The sequence below is a fragment of the Bufo bufo genome, chromosome 2 (genome assembly GCF_905171765.1).
Source record: "Bufo bufo chromosome 2, aBufBuf1.1, whole genome shotgun sequence".
In the NCBI taxonomy this organism is placed as follows: Eukaryota; Metazoa; Chordata; class Amphibia; order Anura; family Bufonidae; genus Bufo; species Bufo bufo.
In genome coordinates this window covers 416,287-434,865 of record NC_053390.1, presented here as the reverse complement: position 1 = coordinate 434,865, position 18,579 = coordinate 416,287, and the positions used below count along the sequence as shown (strand labels likewise).

The window sequence follows — 18,579 nt, the reverse complement described above, 5'->3', positions numbered from 1 at the left end:
GCCTCAAACAAATATAGCCCAAACAGATGAACTAAGACGTTTATCACGTGCCAGAAAACAGACCCCAAAGATGCTGGAAAATTTGGAGCAAGAAGCAGCATTAAAAAGGAAAAAAGTTTGCCAGAATGCATGAGAAGTGGAAATTATACATTAAAGACATTCGTAGAAAGCTAAAGAAAGAAAGTATAAAAAGGAACTTGAGTGATATGGGTAGAGACGGTAGAAGAATCTGAATCAGAGCTTATGGCAGCATATATCAACCTGCGGTCATTTACGACACCTTCCCAGGATATTGTAAGGAACATAGACACATGTACTGCGGTCACTAAAGATTTAGTAAAGCTCATGAGAGAACTATCTGCAGAAAACTATGATGAAGTTAAAGCAAACAGTAGAATGAATGAGCTTTTTATGAGAGACTATGCCAAGTCCTTAGGTGGAACCACAATCTCAAGTGTGACTTCCTTCGCTAGCAGAAGTGCCACCCACATATCAGGGTCCTCAAATACTTCAGCCAAAAGAAAAGAATTAGCTGAACAAATTGCTGTCAAGAGAGCAGAAATTGAAAAGGAAGCTGCCATCGAGGCGCAGCGCCAACTGATGGCTGAAAAGAAAGCTGAAAAGGATGCACAACGCCATCAGATGGAAGCTGAAATCGAGGGACAGCGCCAACAGATGAAAAGTCTTGAAAGGCAGAAAGAAGTTAGGATCATAGAAGCCAGACTCAGAGTACACGAGGAGGATATGAATCAGAGTAGTCAAAGGTTCAAATCTGTACTAAGTGAAGAAACAGACTCCTACTTTCCTTCATATGCCCAGGAAAATGGAAGGAAATCTCCAGCATGTAGTGAAGAAATAAGTTATTATCCTTCTATCACTGCTCATAAAAAACAAAGAGAGGCCTAGTCCAGTGTTAGGAAAAAGGTGTGTGAATTTATCCTCTCTCTGTACTGGAAAAGATGAAGAAAAGGACTCACCTAATTCGGAAGTGAGAAAATAGAACTGGGTGATTCTATTCCTAGATGCCATGGCAGTGCTCAGGAGAGTGTTACAACCATTGTCCCAGCAAGACCACAGCGAACAGTCCTCGCTAGACTTCCCGTTCCGGAACCCATTGTATTTTCAGGAGACGTAATGAAGTTTATAGAGTGGAAGGCAAGCTTTGAAAATGATCATTGAGCATCATTGCTTCAGTCCAGTTTACAAGTTATTCTACCTTCAGAGATATGTTGGTGGAGAAGACAGGAAGTTCTTGAAAGTAACTTCTATAGAAAAGACGAAGAAGCCTACAAGCAAGCTTGGGATAAATGAAATGCAAGATATGGTCATTCTTTCTTAGTACAAAGAGCCTTTAGAGACAAACTGAATAACTGGCCTAAAATAGGTCCTAAAGAACACTTCAGACTCCAAAAGTATGGTGACTTCCTGCAAGCATGCAGCAATGCCATCCCACATGTTCAAGGACTGGAAGTACTGAACGACTATCTAGAAAACCACAGGATGCTAACTAAGCTACCTGAAGAAGTGGCTTCTAGATGGAATCACTATGTGACTGAACAGTTAGATCTAGGTGAGAACTTCCCAAGTTTTAAAGAGTTCTGTGAGTTTGTCAATGACGAAGCACGGATAGTATGTAATCCAGTAACATCATCTTACATCTTAAAATCCTTAGAAGAAAGGCCTGCAAGAGAGATAAGATGTGCCAGAGCAACTAGCTTTGCAACCAACACAGCAGCTAAAGGTCCAGACACCTACGAGAACAAGTTCAAAGTCACTACTGGGATCAGTAGAGAGACAGAGAAGAGTAGAGAACCAACAAATCTTCAGACTACCTTCAAGTGTATGTTCTGTGGAGAGAACCACTCCATACACAAGTGCCAACAATTGAAGAAGTCCCCAGATGAAAAGAAAAAAAATTGTGCTGGATAACCAACTGTGTTTCGGATGCCTAAGAAAAGGTCATGTTACTAAGGAGGAGTGTAGGAAAAAGGCCACATGCAGCGTTTGCAAAGGACGCCATTCTACACCACTACATGAAGAACGTCCAAAGAAAAATAAATCCTCAATACCTAAAGATACTGAGGAAGGAAAGAAAGTATCGGTATTCTCTTGCAGAGTGAGGGAAGGAGAAAGCAATGGCACATCAATGATTGTACCAGTGTGCATATTAAATCCTAAAAGGAGAAACAAGAAGGTATACGCCTATGCACTAATGGATGCCCAAATTACAAGTGTCTACAGAACCAGTGAAGCTCAAACTCACCACAATGACGGGAAGAGACACATTAGTGAACAGTCAAAGGGTCAAAAGACAGAGTTAGAGGACTTCATTCAAACTGCACATTAGATCTACCTCCAGCTTAAACAAAAGACGATATACCTCTAGATCGAGATCGCATACCTACCTGTAAAACAGCCAATAAATGGGAGCACCTGTCATATCTCATGAAATGTCCCCATTAAAGGAGTTTGGTATTGGACTGTTGATAGGCTACGATTGTCCCGAAGCCTTGGTACCACGAAAGGGTGAACCCTACGCTGTTCAAACTGATCTAGGATGGGGTGTTGTTGGAGGATAACAGCAGATCGCAAACTCAAGACAGGTGACAGGATTGGGTCATCGAATATCTGTCCAAGAGTTACCAACTGTAAGTCCAGCAAAAGTAATCAAGATCCTTGAATCCAACTATGCAGATACAAGTTCTAAAGAAAAGAGTGCATCTCAAGAAGACAAAGTTCGTGCACACTCTAGAAGAAAGTATTCACCAGAATCAACAAGGTCATCTTGAAATGCCCTTACCTTTTAGAGAACGACCTCATCTGCCAAATAACAGAAATCTTGCCCTAGCAAGATTGAAATGTTTGAAGAAAAAGATGGGAATAGATCCCAAATTCAAGCAGGATTATTTGAAATTCACGGAAGGCATCCTCGAAGAAGAACATGCAGAGAAAGTTTATAACCAACCTAAAGAGGAGAAGTGTGGTACATCCCACATCAAGGTGTTTACCACTCAAAGAAACCAGATAAGATTAGAGTGGTATTTGATTGCTCAGCAAAGTACAGTACAATGGTGTTGCATTAAATGATCATCTACTAAAAGGACCAGATCTTACAAACACTCTGCCTGGAGTACTCTGTAGATTCAGAAAGTATCCCGTAGCGGTCATGTGTGACGTTGAAAAGATGTTCCACCAGTTTCATGTGAAAAATGAAGATAGAGACTTCCTGAGGTTTCTATGGTGGGAGGACGGAGATACAGATACAGAGCCAGCAGAATACAAAATGAAAGTACACTTGTTTGGAGCAGCATCGTCTCCAGGTTGCGCCAATTATGCTATGAAGTACCTGGCCAATCAGAATAAAAAGGATTGCCCATCAGCAGCAAATTTTCTGAAGAAAAACTTTTATGTACAGTACAGACCAAAAGTTTGGACACACCTTCTTTATTTTCATGACTATGAAGGCATAAAAACTATTAATTAACACATGTGGAATTATATACATAACAAACAAGTGTGAAACAACTGAAAATATGTAATATTCTAGGTTCTTCAAAGTAGCCACCTTTTGCTTTGATTACTGCTTTGCACACTCTTGGCATTCTCTTGATGAGCTTCAAGAGGTAGTCCCCTGAAATGGTCTTCCAACAGTCTTGAAGGAGTTCCCAGAGATGCTTAGCACTTGCTGGCCCTTTTGCCTTCACTCTGCGGTCCAGCTCACCCCAAACCATCTCGATTGGGTTCAGGTCCGGTGACTGTGGAGGCCAGGTCATCTGGCGCAGCACCCCATCACTCTACTTCATGGTCAAATAGCCCTTACTTTCAAAGTTTTCCCAATTTTTCGGCTGACTGACTGACCTTCATTTCTTAAAGTAATGATGGCCACTTGTTTTTCTTTACTTAGCTGCTTTTTTCTTGCCATAATACAAATTCTAACAGTCTATTCAGTAGGACTATCAGCTGTGTATCCACCTTAATTCTCCTCAACGCAACTGATGGTCCCAACCCCTTTTATAAAGGCAAGAAATTCCACTTATTTAACCTTATAGGGGACACCTGTGAAGTGAAAACCATTTCAGGGGACTACCTCTTGAAGCTCATCAAGAGAATGCCAAGAGTGTGCAAAGCAGTAATCAAAGCAAAAGGTGGCTACTTTGAAAAACCTAGAATATGACATATTTTCAGTTGTTTCACACTTGTTTGTTATGTATATAATTCCACATGTGTTAATTCATAGTTTTGATGCCTTCAGTGTGAATCTACAATTTTCATAGTCATAAAAATAAAGAAAACTCTTTGAATGAGAAGGTGTGTCCAAACTTTTGGTCTGTACTGTAGATGATGGTCTCATCAGTCTAGAGTCCACAGAATCTGCAATCAAACTAGTGAAAGAAAGCCAAGAGTTATGCGCAAGAGGAAACCTGCGCTTCACAAATTCATCTCAAAGAACAGAGAGGTACTGGAATCCATCAGTGACTCTGAACGTGCAGCAACAATGAAGAATGTAGATCTCAATTATGATCATCTTCCAGTTCAGAACGTACTTGGATTGGAATGGAATGTAGAGAACAACAAGTTCTTCTTTGAAGTATCTATTGAGGAGAAAGTTGCAACTAGACGAAGCATTCTTTCCGCAGTGGCTTCTATATTTGATCCATTGGGATTATTGGCCCCAGTAATCCTCAGAGCAAAAGAAATACTGCAAGAATTATGCAGACACAAGTTGGGATGGGATGAGTCCATACCTGAAAATTTGAGGCCAAGAGAGTTGGATAAGAGACTTGCAAAACTTGAGAGAAGTTCGGATTCCCAGATGTTTTGTACCTCATGATTTCGGAAAGTCCAAGAAAATAGAACTTCATCACTTTTCAAATGCCAGTAGTTATGGTTATGGTCAGTGCTCCTACATCAGATTAATAGGAGAAGAAAAGATTATGGTTATGGGGAAGGCCAGAGTTGCGCCTACCAGTATTCAGACAATACCAAAATTTGAAGTGAAAGCAGCTGTTGTTTCAGTATCAGTAAGCAACTTTCTGAGAGAAAAATTGGAATTGAAAATAGATGAAGAATATTTTTGGACAGAATCACAAGTTGTCCTAGGATACATAAACAACGAAGCTCGAAGATTCCATATCTTTGTCGCCAACAGAGTTGAGAAAATTCAGGAAATAACAAATCTGGAACATTGGCATCACATTGACACAAAGCATAACCCAGCAGATCATGCTTCAAGAGGCCTGAATGTAACTGAATTGAATACATTTAAATTGGTTCACAGGCCCAGAGTTCCTTTGGGAAAAGGAAATCACGCCCAGTAAAGGTTACACAGAATTGTCTATGGGTGATCCAGAAGTAAAAGTTGTACAGTCGTGGCCAAAAGTTTTGAGAATGACACAAATATTAGTTTTCACAAAGTTTGCTGCTAAACTGCTTTTAGATCTTTGTTTCAGTTGTTTCTGTGATGTAGTGAAATATAATTACACGCACTTCATACGTTTCAGAGGCTTTTATCGACAATTACATGACATTTATGCAAAGAGTCAGTATTTGCAGTGTTGGCCCTTCTTTTTCAGGACCTCTGCAATCCGACTGGGCATGCTCTCAATCACCTTCTGGGCCAATTCCTGACTGATAGCAACCCATTCTTTCATCATCACTTCTTGGAGTTTGTCAGAATCAGGGGGTTTTTGTTTGTCCACCCACCTCTTGAGGATTGACCACAAGTTCTCAATGGGATTAAGATCTGGGGAGTTTCCAGGCCATGGACCCAAAATGTCAACGTTTTGGTCCCCGAGCCACTTAGTTATCACTTTTGCCTTATGGCACGGTGCTCCATCGTGCTGGAAAATGCATTGTTCTTCACCAAACTGTTGTTGGATTGTTGGAAGAAGTTGCTGTTGGAGGGTGTTTTGGTGCCATTCTTTATTCATGGCTGTATTTTTGGGCAAAATTGTGAGTGAGCCCACTCCCTTGGATGAGAAGCAACCCACACATGAATGGTCTCAGGATGCTTTACTGTTGGCATGACACAGGACTGATGGTAGCGCTCACCTTTTCTTCTCTGGACAAGCCTTTTTCCAGATGCCCCAAACAATCGGTAAGAGGCTTCATCGGAGAATATGACTTTGCCCCAGTCCTCAGCAGTCCATTCACCATACTTTCTGCAGAAGATCAATCTGTCCCTGATGTTTTTTTTGGAGAGAAGTGGCTTCTTTGCTGCCCTTCTTGACACCAGGCCATCTTCTAAAAGTCTTCGCCTCACTGTGCGTGCAGATGCGCTCACACCTGCCTGCTGCCATTCCTGAGCAAGCTCTGCACTGGTGGCACTCCGATCCCGCAGCTGAATACTCTTTAGGAGACGATCCTGGCGCTTGCTGGACTTTCTTGGACGCCCTGAAGCCTTCTTAACAAGATTTGAACCTCTTTCCTTGAAGTTCTTGATGATCCTATAAATTGTTGATTGAGGTGCAATCTTAGTAGCCACAATATCCTTGCCTGTGAAGCCATTTTTATGCAACGCAATGATGGCTGCACGCGTTTCTTTGCAGGTCACCATGGTTAACAATGGAAGAACAATGATTTCAAGCATCACCCTCCTTTTAACATGTCAAGTCTGCCATTTTAACCCAATCAGCCTGACATAATGATCTCCAGCCTTGTGCTCGTCAACATTCTCACCTGAGTTAACAAGACGATTACTGAAATGATCGCAACAGGTCCTTTAATGACAGCAATGAAATGCAGTGGAAAGGTTTTTTTGGGGATTAAGTTAATTTTCATGGCAAAGAAGGACTATGCAATTCATCTGATCACTCTTCATAACATTCTGGAGTATATGCAAATTGCTATTATAAAAACTTAAGCAGCAACTTTTCCAATTTCCAATATTTATGTAATTCTCAAAACTTTTGGCCACGACTGTACAAACATTGAGCACTGCTGCCAAGTGTCAAGATGACATACTTGAAAGACTAGCCAGATGTTCAAAATGGAATTCAGTCATAAACATAGTAGCTCAAATTCAAAGTTTGGCAAATGGAATCAGAAAGAAGGAATCATTGCATGTAGAAGAAAGAATGAAAGCTGAAGAAGTCATACGACTCATTCAACAGAGATTCTACAGTGAAGAGTTGAAGAGACTTAGTCAAGAACCTAAAAGGCCTCCAAACAACCACCCATTGTAGAACCTTAATCTTGTTCTGCAGGATGGTATACTGAAGGTGGGAGGGAGACTGGAAAATGCATCGTTACCTAGCAGAGTGAAGCATCCAGCAATTCTACCCAAAAACTCTACCTTCACAAGATTGATTATTGATCACTACCACAACATATCCTTGCATCAAGGAAGAAGCTTTACCCAAAGCTGTTTGAGAGAAGGTGGTTACTGGATTGTGAAAGGAAGCAAAGTTATAGCAAAGTATATAAGTAAATGTGTAGTCTGCAGAAAGCAATTAGACCTACCGAAGAGCAAAGAATGGCAGATTTACCGGCAGATCGTGTAAACCCATCACCACCATTTCTTTATAGCGGAATGGATTGTTTTGGCCCATTTATCACCAAACAGAACCACAAGGAGTACAAGAGATATGGACTAATATTTATATGTCTGAGCTCCAGAGCGATTCACCTGGAAATGTTAGAGGATATGTCAACTGACTCATTCTTTAATGCCTTGAGATGTTCCATAGCCATTAGAGGTACCGTCAGAGAGCTTAGATCTGACCAAGGATCTAATTTTGTCAGAGCGAAGAATGAATTGAAGAAAGCGCAAAAAGAGATCGATAAAAAGAAAAAGTAACTGAGTATTTGTTAGAGAAACAGTGTGATTTTCATATGAATTCTCCAAATGCAAGCCACACAGGAGGAGTTTGGGAAAGACAAATCAGAACTGTGAGAAATGTGTTAAGTTTAGTGTTGAAAAAGAACGCCGGAAGAATAGATGATGCTTCACTTAGGACCCTATTCTATGAAGTAATGTCTATTGTTAACAGTCATCCACTTACAGTTGATAACATCAACGACCCAACAAGTTTGGACCCTTTAACTCCCAACCATCTACTTCACCTTAAGTCTGATTACATACAGCCACCGCCTGGCAAGTTCACCAAAGAGGATTAATATGCTAAAAGGAGATGGTGAAGGGTTCAATATCTATCAGATCAGTTTTGGAATAGATGGCGGAAAGAGTACTTAGCCGATCTTATGCTATGAAGTAAATGTCAAACACCCAGAAGAAATGTCCAAGTTGGTGACATAGTGTTAGTGAAAAAAAAAGATTTACTTAGAAGTCAATGGAAATTGGCCAAAGTTCTAGAAGTTCAATAGGATGAAGACAAACTAGTAAGAAGAGTGTTGTTACAAATAAGAGACTGAAAACTTGACAAAAAAGGAAAACTACTCCACTCAAGTTGGAACGTCCTATACAGAAGTTAGTTGTTCTACTTGAGAGTGATAAAAGACACTTGGAAGTTAAAAACCTGATGGAAAATTCCTCAAATTCATGTTCAAGTCCTACCACTAAGAACATAGAATTATAGGTAATTTTGGTGGGAGTGTAGCTGGCCAGCTAAGACCTGTCCTAGGTTGCTAGTATAGCTTATATGTGTATATAGCTAAACCTATTAATAACCTTAATACAGTTCCTATGTTTACGTGTTAAAAACAGAAAGCAGAGTTATTTACTGTGACATCATGTTTTGGATGTCATATAATTGTTATATTTTGTGTTCACAGAAGCAGAAAAAGATAATATGCCTTTAAGATTCATTTTGTAATGTAAGGTAAGCTCAGTGACACAGCAGAAACAACAGAAAGCATAGTGTTAATCTGTTGTTGTTGGGCAGAAGTCTAGACTAATCACAGCTTCTCACACAGCAAGAGTTTTCACCAATCACAGCCAGCCTCACACACAGCCTGTCTGGGAATTCCCCTAGCAAGAGCTGCTGGAATCATTATTCACCAGAGACAGGAGCTGAAGAGACATTCACTCCACTGAGAGCTGAGTTTTTATGGGGACAAGAGGCCAAAATAGGTATTTAGATCAGTTATATAATGTTCATATTGTTAGTATTGTGATTAGAACTGTATACTGAACCAGTTATATATGGGTTTACTTACAGTTCCACCAAATACAATTGCAAGCTACAAATTGCAAGCATTGAGATTCCATATTGCAATCCAAATTGCACACAACCATACCAGATCATAATCAACCAATCTGCAAATAGTCACTGCTAACTGCATACTGCAAGAAGAACTATTAGGTAGACCTCAGATATACCTCTCAGAGATCATAAAGTACTTAACCCCTTAAGGACTTAGGGCGTACCGGTACGCCCTGCTTCCCCAGTCCTTAAGGACTCAGGGCGTACCGGTACGTCCTAAGTTTAAATTGCGATTGCGGTGCGGCGGGGGTTAATCGCAACAGGATGTCCGCTGAAATCAGCGGGCATCCTGTCACAACGCCGGGGGGGGGGGGGGGGGTGGGTCCCGTAACCCCTCCCGTGTCGGCAATCGCCGCAAACCGCAGGTCAATTCAGACCTGCGGTTTGCGGCTTTTACCTTATCCGGCGGTTGCGGTCGGCGGTGCCATCGGGTCCCCATGCGGCTGTAGGGGGGACCCGAAAGCATGGAAGGCAGCGCGATGTCTAAGGAAGGCATCGCGCTGCCTTCAGGTGAAGAGCCTGTGAGATCCAGCCCCCTGGATCTCACAGGCCCCGGAAGCTGTATGAGTAATACACACAGTATTACTCATACAGCCAATGCATTCCAAAACAGAAGTATTGGAATGCATTGTAAAGGATTAGACCCCCAAAAGTTGAAGTCCCAAAGTGGGACAAAAAATAAAGTAAAAAAAAAAAAAAGTAGAAAAAATAAAGTTCCCCCCCCCAAAAAAATTTAAAGTTTCGAGTAAAAAAAAACAAAAAAAAACTTAATTTTCCCCAAATAAAGTTAAAAAAAAATTGGTAAAAAATAGGGAAATAAAAAAAAGTATACATATTAGGTATCGCCGCGTCCGTATAGACCGGCTCTATAAACATATCACATGACCTAACCCCTCAGATGAATACCGTAAAAAATAAAAATAAAAACTGTGCTAAATAAACAATTTTTTTGTCACCTTACATCACAAAAAGTACAACAGCAAGCGATCAAAAAGGCATTTGCCCACCAAAATAGTACCAATCTAACAGTCACCTCCTCCCGCAAAAAATGAGCCCCTACCTGAGACAATCGCCCAAAAAATAAAAAAAACTATGGCTCAGAATATGGAGACACTAAAACATAATTTTTTTTTTTGCTTCAAAAATGATATTATTGTGTAAAACTTACATAAATAAAAAAAAAGTATACATATTAGGTATCGACGTGTCCGTATCGACCGGCTCTTCAAAAATATCCCATGACCTAACCCCTCAGATGAACACCGTAAAAAATAAAAACTGTGCTAAATAAACCATTTTGTGTCACCTTACATCACAAAAAGTGTAATAGCAAGCGATTAAAAAGTCATATGCACCCCAAAATAGTGCCAAAAAAACAGTCATCTCATCCTGCAAAAAATGAGACCCTACCCAAGGTAATCTCCCAAAAACTGAAATAATTATGGCTCTCAGACTATGGAAACACTAAAACATGATTTTTTTTTGTTTCAAAAAAGAAATCATTGTGTAAAACTTACATAAATAAATAAAAAGTATACATATTGGGTATCGCAGCGTCCGTAATAACTTGCTGTATAAAAATATCACATGACCTAACCCCTCAGATGAACACCGTAAAAAATAAAAACTGTGCTAAATAAACCATTTTGTGTCACCTTACATCACAAAAAGTGTAATAGCAAGCGATCAAAAAGTCACACGCCCCCTAAAATAGTGCCAATAAAACCGTCATCTCATCCCGCAAAAATCATACCCTATCCAAGGTAATCGCCCAAAAACTGAAAAAACTATGGCTCTCAGACCATGGAAACACTAAAACATGATTTTTTTTTGTTTCAAAAAGGAAATCATTGTGTAAAACTTACATAAATAAATAAAAAAGTATACACATTAGGTATCAACGCGTCCGTGACAACCTGCTCTATAAAATTACCACATGATATAACCTGTCAGATGAATGTTGTAAATAACAAAAAATAAAAACGGTGCCAAAACAGCTATTTCTTGTTACCTTGCCTCACAAAAAGTGTAATATGGAGCAACCAAAAATCATATGTACCCTAAACTAGTACCAACAATACTGCCACCCTATCCCGTAGTTTCTTAGATGGGGTCACTTTTTTGGAGTTTCTACTCTAGGGGTGCATCAGGGGGGCTTCAAATGGGACATGGTGTAAATAAACCAGTCCAGCAAAACCTGCCTTCCAAAAACCATATGGCATTCCTTTCCTTCTGCGCCCTGCCGTGTGCCCGTACAGCGGTTTACGACCATGTATGGGGGGTTTCTGTAAACTACAGAATCAGGGCCATAAATATTGAGTTTGGTTTGGCTGTTAACCCTTGCTTTGTAACTGGAAAAAAATTATTAAAATGGAAAATCTGCCAAAAAAGTGAAATTTTGAAATTGTATCTCTATTTTTCATTAATTCTTGTGGAATACCTAAAGGGTTACGTTTGTAAAATCAGTTTTGAATACTTCGAGGGGTGTAGTTTCTTGAATGGGGTCATTTTTGGGTGGTTTCTATTATGTAAGCCTCGCAAAGTCCCTAAAAATTGGGTTTTTGAAAATTTCTGAAAAATTTCAAGATTTGCTTCTAAACTTCTAAGCCTTGTAACATCCCCAAAATATAAAATATCATTCCCAAAATGATACAAACATGAAGTAGACACATGGGGAATGTAAAGTAATAACTATTTTTGGAGGTATTACTATGTATTATAAAAGTAGAGAAATTGAAACTTGGAAATTTGCAATTTTTTACACATTTTTGGTAAATTTGGTATTTTTTTATAAATAAAAATGAATTTTTTTTACTTCATTTTACCAGTGTCATGGAGTACAATATGTGACGAAAATAACAATCTCAGAATGGCCTGGATAAGTCAAAGCGTTTTAAAGTTATCACCACTTAAAGTGACACTGGTCAGATTTGCAAAAAAAATGGCCAAGTCCTTAAGGTGAAATAGAGTCCTTAAGGGGTTAAATAACTTAAAGTGAGAGTACAGATACTGAAGAGAGAAATATATCCACCATTTTATGTTGAATGACAAGATTGAACAGTTGAACCACCATCTTATGCATACCGCCATTTTGTGATATCTTTTCAACACATGTTATGTACATGGACTATCTGCTGTGGAGGCGGCAGTGTTATATATGAAGAAAAGTTAATAAAGAAGTTATTTCAAGCATTTGTTGTGCTCTTTAAACCTACTGTTTCCATAGAACGGCTCTAGAGGAATTACAGAGTAACAGACAGTCTGGTTAGACTAAAAGTCAGAGATATCTAAGTTCTTCTAATGCCACAGCGCAAAAGGCACTTCATAGCGCGGCGCCTGCCACAAAGCAAAAGACAAAGTGAAGTCTAACATCTGACAAGACCTTGACATCTAATGTCTATTGCAGGTTTAAAGGGAAAGTATCACCAATATCTTGATTAATAAGTAAACCCAGGAGATGAAGCACTTTCCTTTTTTGTGATGTTTCCATTTCCAGCAAGATCTTTGGTGCCGCCATCTCCCGTGCACAGTATTTAGAGATAACTTCTATGGGAGGGTGTTGTGGGCATGCTCTGTGACCTGTGACCTATGGTGAATGCTGGGCCATGTGTTCTCTATATATAGCTGCTGTTATTTGTCCTTGGAATGCTGTCTGATGATACCGACAGCTGACAAGTGATTCCACAGGAGTTCTTAGCCTGTTATGAGGCTTAGGGGTCAGGATTTTTTGGATCTTTTATAATATGTAGACAGTGACACCAAAAATCACCATAAATTCTTAATAAAATGTGTAACATAAAAAAATGGATTCAAACAGCAGATTATTTTCTGATGACGCCTTCCCAGAAGCTCTCCTGCACAGAACCTTCTTTCATCATTCACTCTGTACAATTTAACCCTTTAAAAAAATGTTTTCATCTAAAAAGTCTTTAAATCCTTCTCTATGATTGGATCATGTGACCTCATAGTAGCCCTTCCTGCATTACTTGCTGGCCCTCCATGAGTCCCCGGAAAATCCCACATGACGACACTCTTTTCCCAGACTAGACTCCCATCACAGTCTCTGCCGAGATCAGACAGCTCAGCCCCTGACTGTACACTTATGAGGAGAATATATAGAGGGCAGGATAATTACACGGGTCTCCTAGCAGGCAGGAATCCCGCAGGGCTAGGGAGCAGATCACGCAGGGCTAGGGAGCAGATCACGCAGGGCTAGGGAGCAGATCACGCAGGGCTAGGGAGCAGATCACGCAGGGCTAGGGAGCAGATCACGCAGGGCTAGGGAGCAGATCACGCAGGGCTAGGGAGCAGATCACGCAGGGCTAGGGAGCAGATCACGCAGGGCTAGGGAGCAGATCACGCAGGGCTAGGGAGCAGATCACGCAGGGCTAGGGAGCAGATCACGCAGGGCTAGGGAGCAGATCACGCAGGGCTAGGGAGCAGATCACGCAGGGCTAGGGAGCAGATCACGCAGGGCATAGGGAGCAGATCACGCAGGGCATAGGGAGCAGATCACGCAGGGCATAGGGAGCAGATCACGCAGGGCATAGGGAGCAGATCACGCAGGGCATAGGGAGCAGATCACGCAGGGCATAGGGAGCAGATCACGCAGGGCTAGGGAGCAGATCACGCAGGGCTAGGGAGCAGATCACGCAGGGCTAGGGAGCAGATCCCGCAGGGCTAGGGAGCAGATCACGCAGGGCTAGGGAGCAGATCACGCAGGGCTAGGGAGCAGATCACGCAGGGCTAGGGAGCAGATCACGCAGGGCTAGGGAGCAGATCACGCAGGGCTAGGGAGCAGATCACGCAGGGCATAGGGAGCAGATCACGCAGGGCATAGGGAGCAGATCACGCAGGGCTAGGGAGCAGATCACGCAGGGCTAGGGAGCAGATCCCGCAGGGCTAGGGAGCAGATCCCGCAGGGCTAGGGAGCAGATCCCGCAGGGCTAGGGAGCAGATCCCGCAGGGCTAGGGAGCAGATCACGCAGGGCATAGGGAGCAGATCACGCAGGGCTAGGGAGCAGATCACGCAGGACGCTGGGTACAAGAGATATCCAAGGAGTGCCGAAGGATAGACAATCTGCTGGGATATGGTGATGGAAAGTAGTGTTACCGCTGGAATGCTGCTTTAAACCTTTGGCTATCGGAGGTTTTTTCGTTTTCGCGGTTTCATTTTTCTTCCCTATTTTCGGTGAGCCATAACTTTTTTCGGTCACAGCTGTATGAGGGCTTATTGGATAAGTTGTGCTTTCTAATGCCACCATTAATTATGGCATAAAATGTTGTGGGAAGTGGTAAAAAAAAATTCCAAATGGGGTGGAATTGGAAAAAAAACGCAATTCCTTTACCGTTTTACAGGTTTTGTTCCCACTGCGTTTTGTTTACGGCAAAACGGACCCATGCCCTTCATTCTCTGGGCCAGTCCGATTACAACGATACCCGTATGTATAGGTTCTAAATAGTGTAAAAATGTATTTCTACTTTGAGAAAAAAAATATTATATCACCATATTCTGACCCCCATAACTTTTTTATACTTCTGTCTACGGAGCTGTTTAGGGGCTCATTTTTTGCGTAACAATCTGTACTTTTAATGGATACCATTTTGGAGTATGCGTGACTTTTTGATCACATTTTATTAGGTAAGAGAAGCAATGAAAAAATGACAAATCTGACATTTTGACCCTTTTTTCCGTTACGCCATTTGCCGTATTGGATTTTTTTTTCTATTTTAATAGTATGGGCGTTTCCGGTGGTGGTGACACCTATGATGTTTATATTTATTGTTATTTAGTTTTTTTTTTATTATACGGAAAGGGTGGCGATTTAAACTTTTATATATATAATTTTTTGGGATCATTATGTGCCTCGTATATGAGCTTATTACTTTATTTTATTTGGATTTATCAGGAATTTATTATTAGTGCATTTTGCTCACTTTTGCTCATTTCTTATCCTGGCCTGCCATCTGGTGGCCAAAATAAGAATTGCAGATTCAATACTGTTCGCCTACTCAGTAAGGCTTATAGTATTCAGCGCAATTACCTATGCCCGGATTGGACACATGGGGGATGGGTAGGAAGCCCGGTTTTTGCGCATTTAAAGCATTTAATTACCGCATTATTGCTGGTCACGGTAAATAGCCGCAGGCCTGTGCACGTGCGAGTAGGCGTCATGTTAACACATCGCATCAGCGCCGTACATGTACGGCGCTGGTAGCCTAAGGGTTAAAGGGGTTGTCCCATCTCAACATTCAGGGGCAGGCTGGGAACTTAAAGTGGCCCTGGTAAAAAAATATATAAGTAGGCCCATGTTGTGGGCAGATCCAACCTTACATGAGGCAAGGCAACACAACTAGGCAGGGCCAGCAAAAGACTGCCCCCAGCATTCCAGTGCGTCCTGAGGATGGCAATACAGTGGGATTCAGGAGGCACCGGTGGCTGGTGGCCTGTGCATAAGTACTTGAAACCATGCGAAGATCATCAGATCATTATATGGCGGCCATCAGGAGGGCTCAGGTGGCCCCTTTGTTGTCAGCCCACCAGAAAATTCCCGTGTAAGGTCTATGGTCAGTCCGCCCCGTCAACATTTATGACACATCACTAGGGTAGGTCACAAATTTCAGATAGAAGCGGGTCCCAGGGGTTGGACCTTCCCCTATCTCCAGAATAGGGTCTACAAAGTGAAGGAAAGCAAACAATTCAAGAACAGCAACTTTTCCGTTGACCAGTATGGGACCGCCTTAACCCCTTACGGACCCATGACGTACCGGTACGTCATGTATAGTTCCGATCACCGCCGCCCGGCGGGCGGTGATCGGAGCCGGTGCCTGCTCAAATCATTGAGCAGGCACCTTGGCTAAATGCGCGGGGGGTCCCGTGACTCAATTCAGACCTGCGGTTTGTGGCTTTTACCTGGTGCGGCGGCGGCACCATCGGGTCCCCATGGGGCTGTAGGGGGGACCCGATGGCATGGAAGGCAGCGCGATGTCTAAGGAAGGCTTCACACTGCCTTCCGGTGAAGAGCCTGTGAGATCCAGCCCCCTGTATCTCACAGGCCCCGGAAGCTGTATGAGTAATACACACAGTATTACTCATACAGCCAATGCATTCCAATACAGAAGTACTGGAAGGCATTGTAAAGGATTAGACCCCCAAAAGTTCAAGTCCCAAAGTGGGACAAAAAATTAAGTGAAAAATAAAGTTGAAAAAAAAAAAAAAAAAGTTTTTCAGTTTCAAGTAAAAATAAACAAAAACGTCATTTTCCACAAATAAAAGTTAAAAAAAAAAAGGTATCGCCGCGTCCGTATCGACCGGCTCTATAAACATATCACATGACCTAACCCCTCAGATGAACACCATAAAAAATAAAAACTGTGCTAAATAAACCATTTTTTTGTCACCTTACATCACAAAAAGTACAACAGCAAGTGATCAAAAAGGCGTTTGCCCACCAAAATAGTACAAATCTAACCGTCACCTCATCCCAGAAAAATCGTACCCTACCCAAGGTAATCGCCCAAAAACTGAAAAAACTATGGCTCTCAGACCATGGAAACACTAAAACATGATTTTCTTTGCTTCAAAAAATAAATCATTGTGTTAAACTTACATAAATAAAAAAAATTTATACATATTAGGTATCGCCGCGTCCGTGACAACCTGCTCTATAAAATTACCACATGATCTAACCTGTCAGATGAATGTTGTAAATAACAAAAAATAAAAACTGTGCCAAAACAGCTATTTCTTGTTACCTTGCCTCACAAAAAGTGTAATATAGAGCAACCAAAAATCATATGTACCCTAAACTAGTACCAACAATACTGCCACCCTATCCCGTAGTTTCTAAAATGGGGTCACTTTTTTGGAGTTTCTACTCTAGGGGTGCATCAGGGGGGCTTCAAATGGGACATGGTGTCAAAAAAACCAGTCCAGCAAAATCTGCCTTCCAAAAACCGTATGGCATTCCTTTCCTTCTGAGCCCTCCCGTGTGCCTGTACAGCGGTTTACGACCACATATGGGGTGTTTCTGTAAACTACAGAATCAGGGCCATAAATATTTGTTTGGCTGTTAACCCTTGCTTTGTTACTGGGAAAAATGGATTAAAATGGAAAATTTGCCAAAAGTGAAATTTTGAAATTGTATCTCCATTTGCCAATAACTCTTGTGGAACACCTAAAGGGTTAACAAAGTTTGTAAAATCAGTTTTGAATACCTTGAGGTGTGTAGTTTCTAAAATAGGGTCATTTTTGGGTGGTTTCTATTATGTAAGCCTCGCAAAGTGACTTCAGACCTGAACTGGTCCCTAAAAATTGGGTTTTTGAAAATTTCTGAAAAAATGTCAAGATTTGCTTCTAAACTTCTAAGCCTTGTAACATCCCCCAAAAAAATAAAATGTCATTTTTAAAATGATCCAAACATGAAGTAGACACATGGGGAATGTAAAGTAATAACTATTTTTGGAGTTATTACTATGTATTATAGAAGTAGAGAAATTGAAACTTGGAAATTTGCAATTTTTTATTTTTTTTTAATTGTAAATTTTGTATTTTTTTTATAAATAAAAATGAATTTTTTTGACTTCATTTTACCAGTGTCATGAAGTACAATATGTGACAAAAAAACAATCTCAGAATGGCCTGGATAAGTCAAAGCGTTTTAAATTTATCACCACTTAAAGTGACACTGGTCAGATTTGCAAAAAATGGCCAAGTCCTTAAGGTGAAATAGGGCCGAGTCCTTAAGGGGTTAAATAGTCCATACAGTGTTTGGCCGTTTTCAGAACTCCCATACCTGTGAATGGAGATTGACCGCACACGGGCAGCTCTTCTCCCTTCACCTTGGGAACCCATTCTGGAGATGGGAGTAGATCCCAGATGTGGGGCCGGCACCTATCTGACATATGTGCATTTCCTAGTAATATGCCACAAAAGAGGAGATGGGACAAGCAATATAATCCCGCCATCTCCATCTTTCTTAATCCAGTATATAACATATCATACTGCAGGATAAAGCAAGGCCAAGCACAAGGCCCTCAGAGACCTTCTATACAGAATATAATCTCGGACACCTTCTCCCTACCTACCTGATGATCCTGCAGTAGAGGATTGGGACTTTCATCTCCAGTTCTTCCCTTTCGGGATCTGGCTGCAGGAGAAACACAGACTGAATCCATTCCCTTCATAGGAATAATAAAAGGACAAGCGCACTAATACCCGTCTATTACCTGGTGATGGGAGAGGCTGGTGGTCCTCCATCATGAGATCCATGTACTGATTCTGATGTCCTTCTACATACTCCCACTCCTCCATGGAGAAATAGACAGCGACATCCTGACACCTTATAGGAACCTGACAACACAAGGACACCGTCATCACACTGACGTCTACAGTGCATTTTCTGTAAAAGTTCCC

The 18,579-nt window shown here is 41.3% G+C and overlaps 1 protein-coding gene across 1 annotated transcript in view; it reads right to left on the bottom strand.

Annotated features, from left to right (window-relative positions):
- LOC120991929 (zinc finger protein 436-like) overlaps positions 1 to 18,579 on the bottom strand; it is a 106,409-nt gene that overhangs the window by 34,607 nt on the left and 53,223 nt on the right. Inside the window, exons 5-6 of the mRNA XM_040420659.1 lie at positions 18,393 to 18,516; positions 18,252 to 18,313 (exon numbers count right to left, since the gene is read on the bottom strand). Coding sequence (XP_040276593.1) covers positions 18,252 to 18,313; positions 18,393 to 18,516 — 186 coding nt within the window. The remainder of the gene's footprint in view (positions 1 to 18,251; positions 18,314 to 18,392; positions 18,517 to 18,579) is intronic.